Raw genomic sequence first — 17777 nt, forward strand, 5'->3', positions numbered from 1 at the left:
ACATGTTCAGTGGTTTCTACCTGTCTGGAATCACAGGGACAGAGCCTTTCAGCCAATGGTTTCTGTTTATATTTGCCCTCTAGGACAGGTGAGGGGAGCATGACATCGTGCAAGCAAAAAACATTTCCGATGGTTCACTTCCTCTAGCTGGCTAAGATACCTGGCAGGGGTGACAGTATATCTAATAAAGTCTGGAGCCAAGAGCGATGGGGCTTTCTCTAATGAAGAGGAGAAATTATCTTGGAGGATTAATGGTGCAAGGCCTTGAGGAAAAAAAATTAAGTTTTAGCCAAAGATTAAAGGAAGCTATACAGATTCTTGATTCAACTTTTGTCAATCCTTTCTCCAGGGGTAGACAGGTTTTTGAGACACAACCAGGCATCTGGAGAATTGCTATAATAAATTTAGATTGTGTTTTTTCCAGCAGTGTAAAACAAGAAGCTGAGGGTCCACGCTGGGTCCCATAAAGAAGCTGTGCTAGCAACTTGGCCTAAAAAAGCTTAATTGCATCAGGGACATAGTATCCTCCTTTAGAGTGGAAGAATTTGAGGATGGCGTTAGCTGATCTTTGACCTGAGGCAACTGCATATTCACAATGCGCTTTCCTTGAGCCAGTGGCATGTATGATCACACCTAGATACTTAAAGGTGGTCGCTTGTTCTATGTTGTGTCCATTGAGATACCATGGGTGAAGTCTTGGCCTTTTAGCAAAGGCCATAATCTTGGTTTTCTGATGGTATATTTCCAGTTGATTGTAATTACAGTACTGGAGCAAGGCTCGCAAGGCTCTTTTAAGACCTACTGGTGTCTTAGAGAGGACTACTGCATCATCTGTGTTACTGCGTAAAGCAGCAGGGCGATACTGCGATCTCCTATTTTGTGGGGCTGGTAATTTGGATTGTTTATCCATTTTACCATAAAAATTAAAAAGCATGGGGGCCAAGACTTTCCAGTAATATAAAAGATAATGAAATCTGCATGGGGGACTACTAGGGAATCTCAAATAGAAATTAGACTAGGAAGGTGAAAAGCATCTCAGAAAACGACAAGGGCAGACAATTTCTGTATCACACATGGATCCATGAAGTCACCAGTAGTTGAGTTTGACCAGTGGAAGACTTTACCTGAATCTTGTACTTTATTAAATCAATGCTATATTACTTAATATTGGCTTAATATAATTTATTGAGACAAGGAAAAAAAGGTGGATACCAGATGGCTGTTTTTCAGACAGCTTTCTGGAATCAGTGGAACTGTCATATTTTAGGGTTATTATAAAGGGTGGCAAGCTATAGAGTTTCCTGGGTGACACATCAGATTCTCTGAATCGATTGTTACAGAGTTTGGCAAGTGATACTAATAAAAAATAGGACACCTATAATTTGGCACTTTATGGAACCATAAAGGGAATAACCCATCTCTGCTACCTAAACTTGAAGGAATAAACATATGGACACACGATGGAAAAGAAGTAGTAAAGAGAAAAAATTTAATTAACTTGTACATATTGCTTAAAAATACAGATTTATATAAATATTTCTCACTGGAATCTATTCAGATTGGAAATCCACATGCACATAACAGAGAATAGGCATGTCTGGCATGCTGAATAACTGCTGTCCAGCTAAGGAAGCTAATAAGGAAAGATCAGCCTGGATTCAGCCAGATATGGAGGTTGGCTATCTTTTAACTCTGAAGAACTGGTTCTCTCTGTTCTTCTTCCTCCTTCTCTGCTCTGCTCTGCTCTTTGGTTTGTAAGCAACTAAAGAGCAGAGCCTGTCATTCCTTCCTAATTGACGGCAATCATTAGGGCATGATAGCTATCTGAGAAATGGCATAACTCTTCTTGAGATTTCAAATTTCATTTTTTGAACTGAAAAGTAAATGGATAGTTAGTACCAGAGCTCTAAGAACTTTATACAGCATAATTTTTTTTAATTTAATGAAACTCAATGATATAACCATTTGCTACTAGAACAGCTTTTGTCTAAAGCTGAATTTTGGTAAAGAGCAATGGCTCTAAAAAAGTATAATCATATATGTTGAACATGAAATGTTCTTGCTAGGACATTTCTGAAAGCACCCCTTACCTCCTGGTTCCTCATGCTGTAGATTAACGGATTGAGCATGGGGGTCACCACTACATAGAACACAGAAGCCATTTGGTCTAGGTGCTGAGACCGTCTAGAGCTTGGCTGTGCGTAGATGAAACTACCACATCCATAGAAAATACCAATGACCGTGAGATGAGAGGTACAAGTGGACAGGGCTTTCCTACGGCTCTTGGCAGAGCGGTCCTTTGAAACAGTGACCAGGATGTAAATGTAAGAGGTGAGGATGGTCAGGCTGGTTGTTATTACATTGAACCCAACAAATATAAACCTCAACAGATCATTAAAGATAATGTTGGAACAGGCAAGTTCTAATAGGGGAGGAACTTCACAATAAAAATTCTTAATGACGTTTGGACCACAGTAGGATAACTGAGATGCAGCAGTTGTGTGCACCAAAGCATTTATGATCCCAGCAATATAAGAAAATGCTATAAGCTGGACACACTTTTTTGGGGACATGGTGACCAAGTAGAGTAGAGGATTGCAGATTGCCACATAGCGGTCATAGGCCATCACAGCTAGGATGTAACACTCTGTGGTGGCAAACAGGCCATAAAAGTAAAGCTGAGTAAAGCAACCTGCAAAAGAAATAACTTTATTCCCTTTTAGAAGATTGGATAGGAACTTTGGAGTGACAGACGATGAATAGCAGATATCCAAGAACGATAGGTTGGTGAGGAAAAAGTACATAGGTGTGTGGAGTTGAGGACTGGTCCTGATTAAGGCAATCATGCCCACATTCCCCACCAGAGTGATGGCGTAAACAGCAAAAAAAGTCACAAAGAGGATCAGCTGCAACTGTGGGTCATCGGTCAACCCAGTGAGTACAAATTCTGTCACCTGTGTGCTGTTTCCCATTGAGTCATAATAACGCTGTGGAAACTGAAACATGCAGTAATCAATATTACATGTTCTCTTAATCATTTCAGGTATGAATAGGGTGACAAAATCTTAAGGATCATTGAATCCTACAAACCCAACCCCATGGCATTGTGTCTGAATATCAGGAGAGGTCAAGGAAAGTGAGGTAGATTATTCCTCAGAAATAATGTATGTAGTAGCAGATGTCTCCACTATGAGAAATACCCACAATGGTACAATACTATGTCACAGAAATATATACAAAGGAAGAGAGAGAGACATAGACACGCACATACTGCATTGTGGGAAACGGACTTGAGTTTTAATCCAAACAAAACCAAACTAGACTAAAATACATCCTGAGGTGAAAATGTTCTTGCAGGAAGAGAATGTTGTTACTCTACATTGTAGTAAATGCAAAGAGCAGAGGTCTTCATCTTAGACTTGACCAAAGAGATGAATCAGGTCGACCACCAGGCCAGAAAAAGACGTTGGCTCAGGATGACAAAGGATGAGGAGACTCATATCATGAAGTATCAATATTCTGCTGATCTATTATCATTTCTTCAGTAGTACTACTGGAGGACAAATCAGTAAGTAGACAGTACTCCAGATAGGCAGTGAAATAGATACGAATATACCCTGATCCAAATTAAGGGACCCAAAAATATCTCTTCCAGTGCAGAAATAATAACAACAGTGCTTTCAGCTAAAATGTTGGATGGAGACTCATGGATGAAGAAGGAAAACATTTCTTACTTCAATTCCATTTCAAACTTTAAGTCAGACTAGAAAAATAATAAACTGCTTGTCTTCCACTGCAGTGAAAACCGTTGACAAGCCATTATGCCAGGTCTTGTGTTCTGGAATAAATAGGATGCTTCCTATTTATTCCAGAACACAAGACCTGGCATAATGGCTTGTCAACAGTTATTCTTAGAATAGGATGTATGAGGAAAGAATTTTCAGTCAATCATACAGAGCAGTTCTGTAAATGTCAAATTAATAGAGAGATCCTGTGAAACTTACCCTATTAGACTAAGCTCAATCACAGCTTCAACAGTTTAAGGCATTCTCTTCCTTCAGAGCTTATTTTGGGTTGGGGATTGATTACTTCCATGTGAAACCAATTGCAGAATTCTTTGAGTGTCGGGAGGTAATTCAGATATATTTCAGCTCCAGGTGACTCGAGCTGTTCTTATTACTGTGGTAATCAATTTTCCCATGCGGTCTTTGGGACTATGCAGGAGAACTTAATTCTGCTGAAGAAATCCTTGGTCTTCCCTAAGTAGTTCTGATCCCACTATTTGTTCTAATAGTTACCAAGGGAAGTGCATCAGAGCGGAATTATAATGTTTTCAGTATATGAGAGAACAAAACACTCATTTTTAAAGCACAGACTTCTCTGTAAAATGTCACCTTGTAGTGACAGGCTGCTTGTCCCACTCAGTTCTGAAATTCCCTGCTGAGTGGGTCTTCTTGCCCCACGAACCCCTGAATGCCAAAAATACGCTTGCAGTTATCAATTTAACCTGATAATCCCCAACTTTCGGTATTCTTTTTTCAGCTCATCCAGCTCCAGTGCAGTGAAGTCTAAGCATGATTGAAGAATTGTTATTATTATTATTATTATTATTATTATTATTATTATTATTATTATTTCTGCACTGGAAGAGATATTTTGCAGTGTTGCCAAAGAGATGCCTTTAAATAAATAAGACCACTCCCTCTCCTTCCCCTCTGCTTTTTGCTTTCTCTGCCATCTACTCCCTCCATTCCTTTTGGAAACCAAATATTTATAGCGAAGCCATGATGGAAATCTTTTATCATTTCTTTTCCAGCTCTCGGATCAGATTTGAGCTCAAGAACTCCCTTGGTCATTTTGGTCTCAAAAAGGCTACTTCCTTGAACATTCAGAAGTAGATGAACTTTCATCCTCTCCAGTCATCCTGTATTTGAACCGTTGCAGCCTTATGCCAGATGGTGACTTTTAAAAGCATGGGAAAAAAGACCCCAACAAGAGTGTACTTGTAAAACCCTTCGCATGAATGATTACCTCTGAGTGCTGCGTAGACAACATTTACGTACCATTCAGAAGAGACAAGAGAAAAGCCCATCTACTCTAATAAAGATCAAAAATAAAAAAGCATGTAAATTGTCTGCCATTATAGTTAATAATACAAGAAACATGAATTAATATTATTTTTTAAAAAAAACTTTAGTGATCATAATCCCAATCATTAACAATAAGTAAAGTCATCCAAAGCCAAAAGAATAGCACCTGGAGCTGTCCTCCTTGGCTCTGAAGAGTCCTGGTGCTGCCATCGGGGAGGTGGCTGGACACATAAATCTGCGTGCTAGGTTTTTGTCTACGAATTCCCGTAGTGCCTGCCGCTCTTTTTGTGTCAGTCGGTACAGTCTTCTGTCCTAGGCAGCCTCGCCCCCGGTTCCAGTTCAATGGCACAGTCTGTCCTTCCGGGGTGGGGGGAAGCTGGTTTGATTCTTCCTCCCCAAAAACTCCCTTCAGGTCTCTGTATTGTTCAGGGATGTTGTCAATTTCTGACTCCCCCCCACTCCCCGTGTTTTGTTCTTTTGATCTGAGGCTGCGCCTGCTAGTCCTTCCCTGTTGGTCTATGGGCTGTGCTTCCTCACACTTCCCATCCCTCAACCTCGAATTGCTGTGTATCCAGTCCACTTGGGGGTTCCAGGCTTGCAGCCATGACAACCCCAGGACTACCAGCAGATCTGACACAGGGGCCACTATAAACTGCAGCGCTCCCCGTGCCCCGCTATTTTCATTCAGACTGATTCAGTACAGTCCTTAGCCAGTCCACCCTTCATCTCAGTCCCATCGAGTTGAACAAAGTTGATGCATTCCTTTAGTTTTTCCAGTTTTAATCTCAACTTGTTAGAAGAGTAGGGTGCATGAGGCACTGAGTATACCCCAGTCCAGGAGCCCAGTGAGGCTTACTCTGCTTCTGCCTCCCATTGCATTTTTACCAGCATTGCTGGGCAGTCCCCATTTATCATCCAATTTGCGTGCCCCTTGTGCTCAGTCTGTTCACGGGCGCTCAGAACAGACTTGTGTTGTTTCCCACCCTTTGGTACTCCTCCTCCGTGGAGTCCCCCACATCTGACGGGGTGCCATGGGGTCTGCCCCTTTTGCCACAGCCATGGGTCCCTTGGGCTTTGCTGCTGGGGTCTTGACACCGCCTCCCACCTTGCTCCCTGCAAGGGCTGCATTCTGAGGGCAGTCTGCGATGCGGTGTCCCTCCCCTCCACGCTTAAAGCAAAGTCTCTTCTTTACCCAGCGCTCTTTCTCCTCCCCCCATGTTTTATGAAATCCGTGGTTCTCAGATTGGGGGTTGGGTGCCACTGAACACTTGCCTCCCACCTTGTTTTGCTATTGCTCCTTGACATGCACTTGCAGAGTTTCTATTTCTCCAGCCAAGCAGAGTATGGGGAGTCCTTTTTCTCAGAGGAGTCAAAGATAAACTGCGTGTCAACTTGCTTGGAGGAGGAGGCAGCTGAATGGTTGGTGGGGCTTACAGTCTTTGGGCTGCCCTGCAGTAGTGCCCACTGTACTATTTCCGACTGTAGACCCCCTTGAAAACACTGTACTTTCAGTGACTTGGGCCAACCTGTCAGCCTCCCCACTAGCTTCCTGAATTCCAGCGAGTATTCAGAGACCAATTTGCTCCCCTGTTTAAGGCGCTGCAGGTTCACTTGAGCTTTCACTTTGATCAGAGGGTCCTCAAACCACTCCGTTAGAGTGCTCGTGAATTCGTTAAAGTTTCTCAGTTCTGGGGCTCCTGCATCATGGAGCCCCACCAACCATTCAGCTGCCTCCTCCTCCAAGCAAGTTGACACGCAGTTTATCTTTGACTCCTCTGAGAAAAAGGACTCCCCATACTCCCTCATAAAGCTCCTGATGTGGGTCAGGAAGCAGGCTAGGGTTTTTGGGTCCCCATAAAATTTTGCCTTCAGTTCCTTGGGGCCGAGGGGCCCGTCAGTCCCTCATGCAGGGTTCCCTGTCCCCGCTGCACTCCCCAGGGCAGGGGGGTTAGTGGCTGTATCTTCTGTCACCTGCTGCCCCCCTCTCATTCCAGGACCTCCAAGGTCCCCCTCCAGCATCCAGTGGTTCCCTGTCTCTGCTCTGCCCGGTGCCCATGGATCTAGTTTCCACAATACTCTCTCGAGCATTGCCTGCATGCACTCCATGTGGTCTTCATCTGGCCAAGCCTCCAGCCCACCTCTCTGTCTGCTCCCAGGCCCCTGAGTTCAGGGCTTCCATCCGAAGTGAATGTTCCCATGAGCAATCCCCTTTCAAGGTCTTCCCCGACGTTTCAGGACCACCTCGGATTATACTCTGGCTCCTCTCCGTCTGCACGTTCGCTGGTTGTTGCTGTTTATGGGTTGTTTAACAATCATTCTCCACTGGTGCCATGTCGGAATAACACCTGGCCAGGGGCTATTCATGACACAACTGCTCTTTGGGAAGGGGGTGTTGCCTGCTCAAAAAGCACATCATTTTCATTTCCCTTCTACTTTTCACATATTCCCATGGTCAGTTACTTCTAAGCGTATTCAGAAATTTCCAGTCCAACTGATCATGACAGCATGTCTTGATCTGAGTTTTCAGATTATCTCCCCTTGGAATGGATATAATCTATCTTAAAAATAGATTTCAGCAACCAGAAATACCATATATACCATCTAATATTGGCTCCTCCTTACCGTCCTCTCTCAGACCAAGCACACACAAGTGCACTAAGAGGCAGTTGCAGACTTTTACTAGGTGGGTTTTTAAGCAACCAGCTAGCAGCAAAGGGAAGGTTATGTGCAAATGTACACATGCGCACAAGAGCAATCAAGTTCCCACAAGTCTGGCAAACTTGCCTCAAGAGACAGTCCAAAATTCAAAGGAGCAGGCGCAAGAGTGTTCAGGCAGATGCAGGGGTCCAAACCGTTAGCCAGGTCATCAGCCAGTTCACACTCAAAGTCGTGGCCACATGGGTTTGAGTCCAAAGGCAAGGCGCGCACAGTGTCTGGGTTTGCAAACCGTTCTTTCCAACCAAGAGAGTCGAGCTCGTAGCTCTTCTTAAATTACAGCAGCCCCGGTGTAGCTCATTTAGGAGGGTGATGCACCTTCCTGGTGAGTAATCTCACAGAGCGCCTTGCTCTACTCTCCTCGCCACCCACCGGGCTCCTGCATTGGGAGGGGTTGGTAATTCCATGCCCTCATCTTCAGAGAGCAGCAGCAGCTCTCTCTGCTGAGTGCTGGCCTGCCCCGCCTCCTCTGCCTGTTCAAGCGCTGTTCATCTGGTGATACCGGAGCTGACTGCTCTTTATCCGTGGTTACTTCTGGTGCTGGTTGGCCTTCTACATCTGAATCTGACTCCAAATCCGAGCCCACAGTGACACTTGCCATATAGTACATTGGGCTGCTGTAGGCATTTGCTGTGGAAGTCGGGAACACAAAGACCATACATGTCTGAAATGCTTGAATAACTGCTGTCCAGCTGAGAGAGCTAGGAAGTGAAGATGAGCCTGGATTCAAGCAAATACATATAAACATTGGCTTTGTTCGAACTCGGAAGAACTGGTTCTCTCTGTTCTTCTTCCTCCTTCTCTGCTCTGCTCTGCTCTTTGGTTTGTAAGCAACTAAAGAGCAGAGCCTGTCATTCCTTCCTAATTGACAGCAATCATTAGGGCATGATAGCTGAGAAATGGCATAACTCTTCTTGAGATTTCAAATTTCATTTTTTGAACTGAAAAGTAAATGGATAGTTAGTACCAGAGCTCTAAGAACTTTATACAACATATTTTTTTAAATTTAATGAAACTCAATGATATAACCCATTTGCTCCTAAAACAGCTTTTATCTAAAGCTGAATTTTGGTAAAGAGCAGTGGCTCTAAAAAAGTATAATCATATATGTTGAACATGAAATGTTCTTGCTAGGACATTTCTGAAAGCACCCCTTACCTCCTGGTTCCTCATGCTGTAGATTAATGGATTGAGCATGGGGGTCACCACTACATAGAACACAGAAGCCATTTGGTCTAGGTGATAATTCTGCCTAGAGCTTGGCCGTGCGTACATAAAACTACTACATCCATAGAAAATGGTGATGACCATGAGGTGAGATGCACAAGTGGAGAAGGCTTTCCTGCGGCTCTTGGCCGAGTGGATCCTTAAAATGGTGACCAGGATATAAGTGTAGGAAGTGAGAACAGTCAGGCTTGTTGCTGTTATATTGAAGCCAACAAATACAAATACCAGCAGATAATTAAGACTGACATCTGAGCAGGAAAGAGCTAAAAGGGGAGGACCCTCACAATAAAAATTCTTAATGATGTTTGGGCCACAGAAGGACAGTCTAGATGCAGCCACTGTGTGCACCAAAGCATTAATGATCCCAGCAGTGTAGGAAATTGCTATCAGCTGAGCAGACTTTCTCTGGGACATGGTGATCAAGTAGAGTAGAGGATTGCAGATTGCCACGTAGCGGTCATAGGCCATCACAGCTAGGAGGTAGCACTCTGTGGTGGCAAAGAGAGCATAAAAGTAAAGCTGAGTAAAACAACCCCCATAGGAAATAATCTTCTTCTCTTTCAAAAGATTGGAAAGGAACTTTGGGGTGACAGATGATGAGTAACAAATGTCCAAAAAAGATAAGCTGGTGAGGAAGAAGTACATTGGTGTGTGGAGCTGTGGACTGATCCTGATTAAGATAATCATGCTTACATTTCCCACCAGGGTGATGGCATAAACAGCAAAAAAAGTCCCAAAGAGGATCAGCTGCACTTGTGGGTTAACAGTCAACCCAGTGAGTATGAATTCTGTCACCTGTGTGCTGTTTCCCATGTAATCACAATACCACTGTTGAACAACACTTCAGTCAATTTTCCTTTGCTTCTCAAATATTGTAATGTAGCCTCAAATATTTACAATTTCAACTGAGATCAGAGTCAATTTTTAACTTTTTAGCCAAGGAAAGAGAAATTGGAAGATTTCTGAAAAAGAGCTTAAGTAGTACAATAATATTTAGTTTAGAGTGAGCAAGATTCAGTCTGCATAAGTAATGTTTTCTTCTGAACTGCAACTAGGTCGTCATACTTATAGAATTCGGTGCTATGCAGTGAAATAGCTAGGGATATGCATTGTATGAAGTTCCCTAGGCATCTGGACAAGAGCCAAGCCAAGGTAACCATCTTTGTAAAAGGACACATCAGGTATGAGGTATGATATGTGAAAAAAACCCCTGCAAAGATTGAGATCTCCTTGGATTCCTAAGCACCCCCTCTTGCAATCTCAGCTCTGTAAAACACCATATTTAAAACAAATTGGACCTGGGCACCATTTTGTATGCTTGTCATGCAGGCTTGATCTGGCGTTCTCTGAACATCCAGCCAGATGTTCTCCTTGAAGTAACAATAACTTGTCATCCCATGAACTCCTACAGCATATTCTCACAAGCAACAAAAGACAACAGTCATATAGTTGTCTTTTGATTAGCAAGCTCACTTATATTCTTCCAGCTCAATAGCATCTATCACATTTTAAAATATCGTATTTTTTCAAGCTTCTGATTGCAGGTCTTTGAAGATTATGCCAACATCCTTTTGCTGCTCTGAAGAAAGCCAGATATTTTCCTCCAGTTTTCAGCAACTCAACAGCTTTCTGTGTTTCTGCAGACAGTAATGATTCTTTCAACTCTCTCTGGAATAATGGAGAACTCTACTGGACGCGGTGGCGCTGCGGGTTAAACCGCTGAGCTGTCGATCGGAAGGTCGGCGGTTCGAAACCGCGCGGCGGGGTGAGCTCCCGTTGCTCGTCCCAGCTTCTGCACACCAAGCAGTTCGAAAACATGCAAATGTGAGTAGATTAATTGGTACCGCTTCGGCGGGAAGGTAACGGCGTTCCGTGAGTCATACTGGCCACATGACCCGGAAGTGTCTATGACAACGCCGGCTCCAAGGCTTTGAAACGGAGATGAGCACCGCCCCCTAGAGTCGGACACGACTGGACTTTACGTCAAGGGAAACCTTTACCTTTACCTTACCTACTGAGAAAACATGGGTTTGAGGAACATCTCCCTGAAGTGCTTCAGATTGCTCCATCCACTGATTTGTGTTAATTATACAGTCAAGATTCAGTAAACCAACTCACAATTGTTGGAAACATTTACCAATAGAAAATGTAGTATTCAATAGAGATCACATTTGGTCCTTTTCTTTATTTATTAATATTATTATATCATATCCTTTTTCCACACAATGATGTTCTTCATATGGACACAGGGACCCTTTCAAAAATTATTATTATTATTATGTAAATAGAAAAAAATACATATTAGCAAAACAGTATTCAAAACAGTATTCAAAATATCCTAAGATTGTTCACCTGCTTGGTGAAGGCCTCCCAGGAGGTGGCATGTGGCTGAGTCCAAGCAGGGGTGAATTCCTCCTTGAGAGAGGGACTGGTCTCACCAGCACTTAGGGAGACAGTGGTCAGTACCCTCTTCAGGAAGTCATAATTGCACCCGACTGTGTTGGATAATTTCCAGCAGTTCCAAAGGGGCTTGGATCAAGCAGATTATCTGCACTCCTTTCAGTCAGGTTTCACACCTAGGCACGGTATAGAAACAGCATTCGTCGTGTTAGTTGATGACTTGTGGTAGGACCAAGATGGAGGTAGTGCACCCTTCCTGGCCCTCCTTGATCTCTTGGCAGCCTTCAGTACCATCAACCATGGTAACCTCTTGGCAGCTCAGGGGTGGGGAGTGAGAGAAAGAGAGAGAGATCTTGCCCAAGACCCTTACTTTGTAATGTGCCTCAGCGACTCACAGAGTGTTGGGTCCAGAAGTGGTACAACCCCTTGGATGAACTTTTTCTGGGTTTTATGTCTTTGTATGTTGTTGTTTTATTATTTTTTTAAATATTTTGTTTTACTATTTTTTAATTGATTCATTATTGTTATTGAATTATTGTTATTGTTATTGAAGATGCACCCTGCCTGAGTTGTGCACTAATTTGGGTGGCTGTATAAGTCAGTTAAATAAATAAAATCTTAAATCTTACCTTTTTAAAAATTGGGGAACAGTCCTAACAGCCAAGCTTTTACCTGATCAAGCACTCATGAAGAAGACCCAATTTATATCAGAAGGCTGGATAAAATTTGCCCCATACTGATTGGCAGTATGCACTACTACTATGCAAACTGCATCCAGATAGGGAATATTTTGATGCTCAATTGTGTGATGACACAGTTTACTGAAGAGAATGCTGTTTTGCAGTATTCTGGCTGCTGGAACATCAAGATCAAGAAGGAGAATCGGGCTTCCGATGCTGGAAGCTTTTTGAAGAATATTCGGACTTTTCAAGGCAGGCGGCAAAATTGGAGACTTCTAGGGGGAAAGCTCTGTGTATAATGATGATATATATAAATACATTGCTTTATTTCGAAGTGGGATAATTGCTCAAATATGTTTATCAGGATGGCTCTTTAAGGGTTTAAATAGATGCTTCTGTTTTTTGTATAACACTCTCATCTTTGGTAAAAGGATATTAACAAAATTACCTTTTTACACAGTATATATAATAGTAATGAGATGTATGCAGATTATTTTTTGTTAGTTTAGTTGGCAAAGAGGAATACAATTATACTGAAGAAAGATAATATTTAACTGTTTGCTTATTAGGGGAAAAAACATGTTTGAAGGGGATTTTCTATGTTCTTTAAGGGGGAAGGAAAATTTGTTTTAGAGAAGAATGCTGTATTGAGAATTGAAAGGCTCTATAGAAATAATGTTTATCATAGTTTAAAAAGGGATTGATATTGATTTACGTATATCTTTGCTGTAGAAAGTCGGAAGTCACTCTGTAGTAGTTTTCACTGTATTTTTACACCTTTCTAGTTTCTTTTTCTTCTTTTGTAAGTTTTTTTATTAATGCTTTTTATTTTTTACCTATATGTTGAAAATTTAATAAAATTTAAATCCCCCCCCAAAAAAAATCTGTCGCAGGGAGGACAGGGTCTTGAAATACTTGATTCAGTAGAGGACCGGTCAGCCCTCAAAACAGAGGGGCCCTGGCTATCTGATTACTCACTGATAAACACAGAGTCTTTGAGATCATATAGAGAGAACCTGAGGGAGAATCCCAAGTTTAGTCAATTGCTGACTTCACTCTTTTCCACCGCTCATGTATAGAAGTTGTAGGTCAGCCTTGCGAGGTACTCCAGGCAAGAAGCACACCCGGAAATACTAGCCCTAACTTTATTCTAAGGTTACATCAACAGAATCTTGCCAAGTCTGAAAGTACATCTCTCCCCCCTCAGCTTTACAGTCGAAGAAACTACGGAGGGTCCCTCCTGTGATGTCTGCCACGTCCACATTCCTCCTGCAGGCTCAGCTGCTGCTGGTCTGACCATTGTGTAGTCTGCTGTATCTTCTGCACTGTTGCTACAGCCTCCCTCCTCAATCTTGGGGTAAAGTAGGCAACGGGGAGGAAATTGGAGGAGGGGCACAGCTATCCAAACCCACCACCTGCTGCTGTTTCCTGTTCAAGGATGATGCGCAACTGGTGCTACCGTTGTGATGCTACGGATCGGTGGAATGCCAGTGTTTTTTACTTGGCAGAGTAGTTATGTTTTTATCCCAATATTGTGAGAATCAACCTCTAAAACAATGTCATCTCGGAACTGTTTTACATAAGAGATGTCTTCTACTTATTGCCAAAAATAAAATACTGATAATGCAATCCTTTAGATCACCTCCTCCAGTGTATGTGAAAGAGCTCAGATGTCCAAGATGGAATTTATTTCATGTGAGCTTGTCTCTCACCTCCCCTGCAACCTGCAGAACTATTTCCTGGGTGAGAGACAGCAACTTCAGACAGCCCCCAATTGCTCTGTGAGAGAAATGGCAAGGAATCCAACTATTGTAGAAATGAAACTGGCTTATCTGGCTTTTCTAAGCTGCTGGATCAGCCTATCCTGAAACCGTGGCAGCATTTTCAGCTAAAAAGTTGGATGGAGAAAAATGGATAAAGAAGGGAAACATTTCTTACTTTCTAGAGTCCTTGGTGGTCTCTGAGTTTGGTTGTTTGCTTACAGATGTTTAGTTGCCCGACTAGGCAACATCTTCAGTGATAGAAAGGAGTGGGGTTTGCTCTCTGTTTATATACAGTAGCTTGCCCTGACAGTGTTGATGTGGGTGTTTACAACTACATGGCATCACTGTAGCATGCACACAAACCAACTAAAGCCCTCCAAAACACCTTTGGTAAACCAAAATACCCACTAGCCCAAGAAGTAAAAACAGGAGTCATCTACAACATACAGTGTATGGACTGTAACAGCCACTATGTAGGACAGACAGACAGAAGACTAGCTGAACTCATCCATGAACACCAACTAGCAGCCAGAAGACACAAAGAAAAATCTGTCCATGTGTTGGAGATGGATGGACAAAGATGTCTGTCCATCTCACAACACATGGAGAGACTCGACCATACTTTCAACTGGGAAACTGCGAGCATCCTAAACCAAGCTAAATCCTAAAACACTAGGGAATTCCTGGAAACTTGGCATTCAGACGAAGCAGCCATCAACAGACACATAGAGGTAAACAACATTATATACCATTCAAAAGAGACAATAGAAAAGTCAAAAGACCAGTACACTCCCTGGCCAGCAATCAACACCCAGATAAGCAAAAATTAACACCAGGATTAACACCAGATGAACAATCAAGCAGTAAGCAATACCCTAATCAAGGAACTACCAAGGAGAGAATAATGTCCCCACCAACACTGTCAGGGCAAGCTACTGTGTATAAACAAAGAGCAAACCCCACTCCCTTCTAGCACTGAAGATGTTGTCTAGTCAGGCAACAAAGCTTTTTAATGAAACACAATGACATAAACCATTTGGTACTAGAACACCTTTTATTTAAAGCTGAATTTTGGTAAAAAGGAAGACAGAAGGATATAAACCACTTGATAAAGCTGAATTTTGGTAAAGAGTAATGGCTTTAAAGGGATGCGGTGGCGCTGCGGGTTAAACTGCTCAGCTGCTGAGCTGCCGATCGGAAGGTCGGCGGTTCGAATCTGCGTGATGTGGTGAGCTCCCGTTGCTAGTCCCAGCTTCTGCCAACCTAGCAGTTTGAAAACATGCCAATGTGAGTAGATTAATAGGTACTGCTTCGGCGGGCAGGTAACAGCGTTCCACGTAGTCATGCTGGCCACATGACCACGGAAGTGTCTATGGACAAATGCCGGCTCTTCAGCTTTGAAACGGAGATGAGCACTGCCCCCTAGAGTCGGACACGACTGGACTTAATGTCAAGGCAAACCTTTACCTTTACCTAATGGCTTTAAAAGGTATAATCATGTATGTTGAACACGAAATGTTCCTGCTAGGACATTTCTAAAAGCACCCCTTACTTCCTGATTCCTCATGCTGTAGATTAATGGATTGAGCATGGGGGTCACCACTACATAGAACACAGAAGCCATTTGGTCTAGGTGATAATTCTGCCTAGAGCTTGGCCGTGCGTACATAAAGCTGAGACATCCATAGAAGATGGTGATGACCATGAGGTGAGATGCACAAGTGGAGAAGGCTTTCCTACGGCTCTTGGTAGAGTGGATCCTTAAAATGGTGACCAGGATATAAGTGTAGGAAGTGAGAACAGTCAAGCTTGTTGCTATTAAATTGAAGCCAACAAATACAAATACCAGCAGATAATTAAGACTGACATCTGAGCAGGAAAGAGCAAAAAGGGGAGGACCCTCACAATAAAAATTCTTAATGATGTTTGGGCCACAGAAGGACAGTCTAGATGCAGCCACTGTGTGCACCAAAGCATTAATGATCCCAGCAGTGTAGGAAATTGCTATCAGCTGAGCAGACTTTCTCTGGGACATGGTGACCAAGTAGAGTAGAGGATTGCAGATTGCCACGTAGCGGTCATAGGCCATCACAGCTAGGAGGTAGCACTCTGTGGTGGCAAAGAGAGCATAAAAGTAAAGCTGAGTAAAACAACCCCCATAGGAAATAATCTTCTTCTCTTTCAAAAGATTGGAAAGGAACTTTGGGGTGACAGATGATGAGTAACAAATGTCCAAAAAAGATAAGCTGGTGAGGAAGAAGTACATTGGTGTGTGGAGTTGCGGACTGATCCTGATTAAGATAATCATGCTTACGTTTCCCACCAGGGTGATGGCATAAACAGCAAAAAATGTCCCAAAGAGGATCAGCTGCACTTGTGGGTTAGCAGTCAACCCAGTGAGTATGAATTCTGTCACCTGTGTGCTGTTTCCCATGTAATCACAATACCACTGTTGAACAACACTTCAGTCAATTTTCCTTTGCTTCTCAAATATTTGTAATGTAGCCCAAGAGCAGAGTCAATTTTTAACTTTCTAGCCAAGGAAAGGGAAATTGGAAGGTTTCTGAGAAAGAACTCAACTAGTAGAATAATAGTCAGTTTACAGTGAGCAACATTCAGTCTGCATAGATAATGTTTTCTTCTGAATTACAGCTAGGTCATCATACCTATAGAATTAGGTGCTATGCAATGAAATAGCTGGGGTTATGTATTTTATGAAGTTCACTAGGCATCTGGACAAGAGCCATGCCAAGGTAACCATCTGTGTAGAAGGACACGTTGGGTATAACCTACAAGTTGTGATTAAAATAGTTCGAGTCCAGGAATAAATTTCTCCACTGGATTATTAAAGACAATTGATAACCATAAGAGTGCAACTGAAATCTTCAAGCAGAGCAACTCTCCTTTAAACCTGGAAAGAGATCAAACAAGTATCAGAGCAAATACCATTTGTACTTACTTTACTTTCACAGGATGGCTGGACCAGCTGCAGTAAAGAATTAGCAAGCCAAACTAACTGAAGGAAGGCTCTTATCCCTTTCAACTGTGTATATTGCTCTGTTTGTGCATGCTGGATCTCCATGCTCTATGACTTGTAGAATCTGATCTTTGGACTAGAAGGGCTCCTCATTTCTAGAGATGATCCAATGAATTCTGAATAGCAAAAGCCACACTGATTCTCATATTGTATTTGTATGTGTTGGCTTGAATATAACACTTGTCTTGTTTCATCTCAAAATACCTATATATCTCAAAATATATTTATTCCTCACTGATCTTTTAAATTTCCTGATCTATCAAAGGTTTTTTAAAAAAACAAACAACAAGGTTCAAATCTTGAGGTCTTCTTAGATTCCCAAGTAGCCCCTGTTGTTTCTGATGCAATCTGATTTATGTAAAACACCATATTTAAAAAATAAATGGGCCCTGTGCATCATTTTGTATGCTTACCATGCAGGCTTGATCTGGCCCTTCTCTGAACATCCAGTGTCTTTGAAGTAACAATAACCTGTCAGCCCTTGAACTCCTAAAGCATAATCTCGCAAGCAACAAAAGACAACAATCGTACGATTAGCAAACTCACTTGTTTCCTTCCAGCTCAATAGCATCCATTACATTTTAAAGTATTGGTAATTTTTCAAGCTTCTGATTGTAGGTCTTTGAAGCTTATGCTAACATCCTTTTGCTGCTCTGAAGAAAGCCAGATATTTTCCTCCAGTCTTCAGCAACTCGACAGCTTTCTACGTTTCTGCAGACAATAATGTTTCCTTCAACTCTCTCTGGAATAATGGAGAAGAGAACTCTACTGAGAAAAACATGGGTTTGGGGAACTTCTCCCTGAAGTGCTTCAGATTGCTCCATGCACTGATTTGCGTTAAGTATACAGTCAAGATTCAGTAAAC

The 17777-nt window shown here is 42.4% G+C and overlaps 3 protein-coding genes across 3 annotated transcripts; all 3 read right to left on the reverse strand.

Moving 5' to 3' along the window:
• Nucleotides 1-2033: 2033 nt before the first annotated feature.
• LOC134503614 (olfactory receptor 5J3-like) lies at nt 2034-2972 on the reverse strand. Its single transcript, XM_063312508.1, has one exon. The coding sequence runs from the start codon at nt 2970-2972 to the stop codon at nt 2034-2036; it is 939 nt and encodes a 312-aa protein (XP_063168578.1).
• Nucleotides 2973-8906: 5934 nt separating this feature from the next.
• On the reverse strand, nt 8907-9845 carry LOC134503691 (olfactory receptor 5AP2-like). Its single transcript, XM_063312626.1, has one exon. It carries the CDS (start codon nt 9843-9845, stop codon nt 8907-8909), a length of 939 nt encoding a protein of 312 aa, XP_063168696.1.
• A 5525-nt stretch (nt 9846-15370) lies between these two features.
• On the reverse strand, nt 15371-16309 carry LOC134503785 (olfactory receptor 5AP2-like). Its single transcript, XM_063312727.1, has one exon. It carries the CDS (start codon nt 16307-16309, stop codon nt 15371-15373), a length of 939 nt encoding a protein of 312 aa, XP_063168797.1.
• Between the last annotated feature and the right edge of the window lie 1468 nt (nt 16310-17777).

Source organism: Candoia aspera, chromosome 1 (genome assembly GCF_035149785.1).
Source record: "Candoia aspera isolate rCanAsp1 chromosome 1, rCanAsp1.hap2, whole genome shotgun sequence".
Taxonomy (NCBI): Eukaryota; Metazoa; Chordata; class Lepidosauria; order Squamata; family Boidae; genus Candoia; species Candoia aspera.

Excerpts from the sequence above, each read along its gene's own strand:
- LOC134503614 (XM_063312508.1), bottom strand. The coding sequence starts at position 2,972 with ATGGGAAACAGCACACAGGTGACAGAATTTGTACTCACTGGGTTGACC.
- LOC134503691 (XM_063312626.1), bottom strand. The coding sequence starts at position 9,845 with ATGGGAAACAGCACACAGGTGACAGAATTCATACTCACTGGGTTGACT.
- LOC134503785 (XM_063312727.1), bottom strand. The coding sequence starts at position 16,309 with ATGGGAAACAGCACACAGGTGACAGAATTCATACTCACTGGGTTGACT.